The sequence below is a fragment of the Temnothorax curvispinosus genome, unplaced genomic scaffold (genome assembly GCF_003070985.1).
Source record: "Temnothorax curvispinosus isolate PA1 unplaced genomic scaffold, ASM307098v1 QBEX01018063.1, whole genome shotgun sequence".
Classification (NCBI taxonomy): domain Eukaryota; kingdom Metazoa; phylum Arthropoda; class Insecta; order Hymenoptera; family Formicidae; genus Temnothorax; species Temnothorax curvispinosus.
This window is the reverse complement of record NW_020227843.1, coordinates 21-5,650: the sequence shown is the minus strand read 5'-3', so window position 1 is coordinate 5,650 and position 5,630 is coordinate 21. Positions and strand designations below refer to the sequence as shown.

Below are 5,630 nucleotides of genomic sequence, written 5' to 3'. Positions count from 1 at the left end.
TTCGCGCATAGAGACAACGGCCGTGGCCTTCGATTACGGGCCGGTCTCGCGCGCGTTGTTTTTCTGTATAGTCTCGAGCATCGCTCGTGTTTACGTCGTTGCGAGGTACGTACCGCCCGACCCAGCACTTGTATTATCTCGACATTCGTGATCCGTCCGAGAGTACCATCGCTCGAAAATATTATTGTCACCGATCGAGAATATTTGCCTTTCGAACTCTGCGACGCGTGTTTATCGCGCTAATCCAACGGCTGATATTCTCCGCGTTCAACTCGAGGAATATTATCGAGAATATTCCCTCGGGACTTGCGCGAGCGCCGAACGGAGCCGTCCGTTACCCCTCACCTTGGCGACCTGACTTTCGTGATTGTTTTCGCCGGGTTTCGATATTGTTGGTTCGAGTTGCCGTCGCCTCCGACTGCCTATTCGTCGTTTACCCTTCGCTCTTAGCTTCGTCTGTCTGTGGTGGACGACCCCTTTGTTACATCATGTCGAAAAACGCATATGCTCGTCGCAAAGTATGCAATCGGCGTATGCAAGAAATACACGACCTCTCCCTACAAGCCGCGACCGACGCGGCAATACGAGCGACCTTCCTCGCTCGCTACTCGAGCGTAGCGAAGATCGCGGACGATTTTGAGGCCACCCACCTGAAGGTCATCCAAGAAGCGGCGAATTTCGAGGTCGAGGACGAAATCCGAGCCAGTTTCGATAAAATGCATTACGCCGTAAAGAGTCGATATCACCGTGAAACGGGCGCGCCATTCGGAGGCGCGCCGGCACAGCCCTCGGGTCAGGCCTCGGTGGTCAAGTTGCCTAAGATCCCGCTACCGCAGTTTTCCGGCGACCTTACGTTGTGGCCTTCCTTCATCGCGTTGTTCAACGCGTCGATACACAACCAGCAGATTTCCGCGATAGAGAAATACCAGTATCTGCTGGCTTCACTCAAAGGGGAACCACTCAACGTGGTGAAAAACCTGCCGTTTTCTGATGAGTACTATCTGATCGCTTACGACTCGCTGGTCGATCGATACCGGAATAAGAGAAGGTTAGCGGACCATCACTTGAATTCGATAATCGAAGCAAAGCCATTGAAGGCGGAGACGGCCGAGGCTCTTCACCACTTATTAGATACGTTTACCGAGAACACGCGCGCGCTCGCATTGATGAAGTTCCCTACCGATTCATGGGACTTTATCCTACTGAGGTTTTTGTTAGACAAGCTTCCTCGTTCCCTTCGGGAAAAATTCGAGTCGGCTCACCGGGCTGAGGAGATACCGCGATATACACAACTCACGAAATTTCTAGCGGAGCATTGTCAGGTTCTCGAGGCCGTCGCGGGCCCGTCCTCCAAAACCAAGTCCACACCGGTCTCTTCGTTCGTGACTAACGCGGCCGATTGCCCCGTTTGTAAGGAGTCTCACTACGTGTCGAAGTGCTCCCAGTTTTTAAAACTCTTGCCGAGGGAGAGGCAGGCTAAGGCTCGCGACTTGAGATTGTGCCTCAACTGCCTGCGCTCGGGGCATGGCATGAAAGACTGTCCGTCCGCGTGGGCATGTCGGTCCTGCGGCACAAAGCATCATACGCTTCTGCATTACGAGCAGAGCTTTAATACTACCCCTAAGCCCGAACCCATTAGCGCGACTCCTGCCGAACCGGACGCCGTACCCGCTCCTCAGTCGGAGGATGCGCCAATTGTAACAATGACTAGCCTGGCCAATAGAATCGTCCTCCTGTCCACCGTACGAGCCGAGGCGATAGACGCGCGTGGCAATGCGTTCCCCGTACACATATTGCTGGACAGCGCGAGTCAGGCCAACTTTATTACCGAGGGCTGCCTCCGGAAGGGCGGCTTTTGTCGCACCAAACACAGTGCAACCGTGTTGGCGATAAACGAAGCCAGGGCGGCCACGACGAGGGGCCTCACCTCTCTCGTGATCCGCGGGCGCGGTCGCGACGACACTCGGTTCTCGATAGAGGCTACGGTCCTCTCGCGCATAACCTCGCCGCTGCCTAATGACAAGGTGGAGGTCCAGCCGTGGAAACACTTGAAGGGATTGCCGCTCGCGGATCCCGAATATTTCGTGCCCGGCGGTGTTGACATCCTCCTGGGGGCGGACTCGTTTGTGTCGGTGCTACGGGAGGGCCGTCGTAAGGGGGAAAGGGGAGAACCCGACGCCTTCAATTCAGTCTTCGGATGGGTTCTGACGGGCGCGGTATCCCCATCAGTCCAGGCAGCGCCCCTGAGGTCATTCGCGACTGCGCTCGAGTCGATCGCGACATCGGTGGGTCGCTTTTGGCAATTGGAGGAGGTGCCGGAGGACGCTTCTTGTTCGGACGAGGATCGACGCTGCAAAGAAATCTTCGCCAAGACCACGTATCGTGACCCCTCGGGTCGTTTCGTGGTCTCGTACCCGTTCGTGTCGGATCCTCCTACATTCGTCGGCTCGCGCTCCATTGCGGTTAGTCGTCTCCGCGCACTAAAACGTCGATTTAAATCTGATCCGGAGTTCAGAGCTGGTTACAATAGTTTCATGCGGGACTATCTCGATAGCGGACACATGGAGGTAATTCGCAATCCATTCCCGTCGGATGGCCACATTTATTATCTACCGCACCACGGTGTGTATAAACTCGATAGCACTACCACTAAGTTGCGGGTAGTGTTCAACGCGTCATCGCGAGGCCCGGACGGTCTGTCGATCAACGACACCCTGCTCAGCGGTCCGAAGCTGCAGCAGGACCTGCTCGCCATCCTGCTTCGGTTCCGCGCCGAAGCGATCGCTCTAACCGCGGACGTGAAGCAGATGTTTCGCCAGATTTGGATAAGCCCGGAGCAGTGCAACTACCAACGTATCGTCTGGCGCTTCTCGGAGTCGGACCCCATCTTCGACTATCTCCTCAAAACAGTTACATTCGGCTTTAGCGCCTCCCCGTTCTTGGCGATCTATTGTTTGCTCCAGTTAGCTCATCAATACCGCGAGAAATATCCTCTAGCGTTCGCAGCCCTACTCGAGGCGCTGTATGTGGATGACGTCGTGACAAGCGTTCGGACGGTGGAACAGGCTCGCGCACTCCGCGACCAATTGCTATCGCTTCTCCGAAGCGCCGGCTTCGAGCTTCGAAAGTGGTCGAGCAGCCATCCTGCCGCGCTGGAGGGCCTCGACCCGCAGTTATGTAGCCAATCGATGTTAGATTTCGAGTCAAGCGAGGATCAATCTCAGAAGATATTGGGCCTTCGGTGGCACTCACAGTCGGACAGTTTCGGGTTTCAAGTCAACGCGTTGGATCGTGAGTGCACCAAACGCACTATACTGTCGGAAGTAGCGCGCATATTCGACCCCCTGGGTTTTCTGGCCCCACTCACCTTTACCGCGAAGTGCTTAAGTCAGCGTCTGTGGACCCTCAAGTTAGATTGGGATGATGAGCCTCCGATGGACATTCGTCGCAGTTGGAGTCGTTTCCAGACGGAGCTCGGCGTGTTATCTTCCCTTCGCGTTCCTCGCGCGTTTAACTCGTGCCATGTAGATCGCTGCGAACTCCACGGGTTCTGCGATGCCAGCGAGCTGGGGTACGGAGCCGTGATTTATCTGCGAATCGTTACGCGCGACGGCGTCGGGGTCCGATTACTGTGCGCCAAGTCTAAGGTCGCCCCGCTTCGCCCCCTCACCATTCCCCGTCTGGAGCTCTGCGCGGCTCTGCTCTTGTCTAAATTAATCGCGTACGTCCGGCGCACCCTCCGCGGACACCTTGACATTGACGACGAGTATGCTTGGACGGATTCCGAGGTCGCCCGGGCCTGGATCCGCTCAGCACCACAACGGTGGAAGACCTTCGTTAGAAATCGCGTTGCCCTCATTCAGGACAACGTGCCGGTATCAGCTTGGGGTCACGTCGACACGGAGTCCAATCCGGCGGATCACTGCTCCCGTGGGCTTTATCCTCGCGATCTGGTGGCCAATTCGATGTGGTGGGCGGGCCCTGAGTGGCTTGTTCGCTTCGAACCCCGAGTTGAGCCTTCCCACGGTTCGGAAACCCCTCCGATCGGGGAGGAGAAAATCGTATCGCTCGTGGCGCTCGATCCGCCTGACGCGGTACATTCATTGCTCGAAAGATTCTCTTCAATCGAGAAAATTGGCCGAATTATAGCATACATTCTCAGGTTTGTACATCACTTCCGTGCAAAATCTGCTCCTACGACTTTGGCCATAGATCAGCTCGAACTGCATTCCGCGTTACTACTCGTTGTGAAGAGTGTACAGGCGGATGCTTTCCGCGATGAGATCGATCGTCTTCAAAGCGGGAGAAGGCTCCCCAAGCCCTTTCGCAAACTCGCTCCCTTCCTTGATCCGGTGGGTATTCTCAGGGTGGGCGGCAGGCTTGCAAAATCCGGATTGACATTCGAGAACAAGCACCCTGCCTTACTGCCCTGTAAACATAGGCTCACGGATCTCGTTATCGAGCACGTGCACCGCACGAACATGCACCCTGGTCGGCGCACGCTGCAATACCTGCTCACGCAACATTATTGGGTCCTCGGGGTGCATCGCGCTATACAACGCGTACTCTCGAGATGTCATCAATGTTTCCGCGTAAATCCACACACCTCTCAGCCCCTCATGGCGGAACTACCGGCCGATAGGGTCCGACGGGCCAAGCCATTTTCGATCAGCGGCGTTGATTTCGCGGGACCGTTCAACATAGTTACGCGACGAGCCCGGGGGGTCTCCTCCGTCAAAGTGTACGCGTGCCTTTTCGTATGCTTTTCGGTTAAGGCGGTGCACCTGGAAGCCGCCTTCTCGTTGTCCACCGACTCCTTCCTCGCTGCGCTGCGACGCTTTGTGGCCCGACGCGGACGCTGCTCGCTTCTCTACAGCGACTGCGGAACGAATTTTGTAGGGGCCGCACGGGAACTAGAAAGCCGCATGAGCCTCGCAGCGGAGCGAGAGAAGATCAAGTGGTCTTTTAATCCTCCCTCCGCGCCCCACTCGGGGGCCTCTGGGAGGCGGGAGTCAAGACCTTTAAAACCCACCTGCGGCGGACCGTGGGTGATCAAGTCCTCTCAATAGAGGAATTCACGACGGTCCTCGCGCAGGTCGAGGCCGTCTTGAATTCCAGACCCCTCTGCCCGATGAGCACCGACCCTGCCGACCTCGAAGTCCTATCGCCGGGTCACTTCCTCACGATGGAACCGCTCGTCTCCGTTCCCACTCAAGACGTGACCCCGTTACCGATGAATTGGCTGAGTCGGTGGCAACTCGTCCAACGAATACACCAGGACTTCTGGAAGCGCTGGCATCAGGAGTATCTCCATACGCTGCAACAGCGTCCCAAATGGTGGACCTCAGTCAACCCGCTCGGTGTCGGTGCGTTAGTCCTCCTCAAGGACGCCAACATGCCTCCTCTGCGTTGGAAGCGAGGACGAGTGGAGGCGCTGCATCCGGGCAGCGACAGCGTCCCGCGTGTCGCCACGGTGCGGGTGGCGGACGGCACGATCACGCGTCCCCTAGTGAAGCTGTGCCCCCTGCCGATGGGCCCTGCTCCACAGGCGACCGATTCAAATTGACAGTAAAATACAACTCGTTGTATTTTGGTGGGCGGTATGTTTGGCGCTCACCAAACTGTAGATA

General features: G+C 56.6%; 1 protein-coding gene across 1 annotated transcript; it reads left to right on the top strand.

Moving 5' to 3' along the window:
• Positions 1-488: 488 nt before the first annotated feature.
• LOC112468092 lies at positions 489-5,069 on the top strand. The gene has a single exon (XM_025037127.1). It carries the CDS (start codon positions 489-491, stop codon positions 5,067-5,069), a length of 4,581 nt encoding a protein of 1,526 aa, XP_024892895.1.
• The last annotated feature ends 561 nt before the right edge of the window (positions 5,070-5,630 follow it).